Below are 427 nucleotides of genomic sequence, written 5' to 3'. Positions count from 1 at the left end.
GTACTTGTGAAGCCATATATGTGTATAGACAAATGATAAACAAAACTCTCACTAGGCATTTAACTCCTGAGCACAAATACAAAGTAACAGTTTCAGAGTTTCATTGTGATAACTGTTTTGCATTCCAGTTTGGAATATACTTTTCCTCTCCCTTTCTTACTCATGTTGTACTTCGTAACCATTCACAAAGAAAAAAAGTCCTTATATTCAGTCTCAGACTTTGATTGAGAAAATAACATCTTCATACTTTTATTGACATCTGTCGGATCAAAAATTTTAATCCTTAATTGAGTGCCTATATGATGTTTAGATGCCTTCCTAAAGTCTGTCCTCCATAGGTGACGTCAACTCGGTGGAAATGGTTGTCGGTCTTCACGATGAGTCTTCTGTAAGTTTTTCGCTGCTGTTTATCTAGAATACATAGTTT

The 427-nt window shown here is 35.1% G+C and overlaps 1 protein-coding gene across 1 annotated transcript in view; it reads left to right on the top strand.

The window, feature by feature from the left end:
- Positions 1-427, top strand: part of LOC119594618 (saccharopine dehydrogenase-like oxidoreductase) — a gene marked incomplete in the record, with an annotated part of 9,088 nt that overhangs the window by 5,687 nt on the left and 2,974 nt on the right. Inside the window, 1 exon segment of the mRNA XM_037943670.1 lies at positions 339-388. Coding sequence (XP_037799598.1) covers positions 339-388 — 50 coding nt within the window.

The sequence above is a fragment of the Penaeus monodon genome, chromosome 34 (genome assembly GCF_015228065.2).
Source record: "Penaeus monodon isolate SGIC_2016 chromosome 34, NSTDA_Pmon_1, whole genome shotgun sequence".
Classification (NCBI taxonomy): Eukaryota; Metazoa; Arthropoda; class Malacostraca; order Decapoda; family Penaeidae; genus Penaeus; species Penaeus monodon.
The sequence above is the reverse complement of the archived record's forward strand: the minus strand, read 5'-3'. Positions and strand labels throughout refer to the sequence as shown.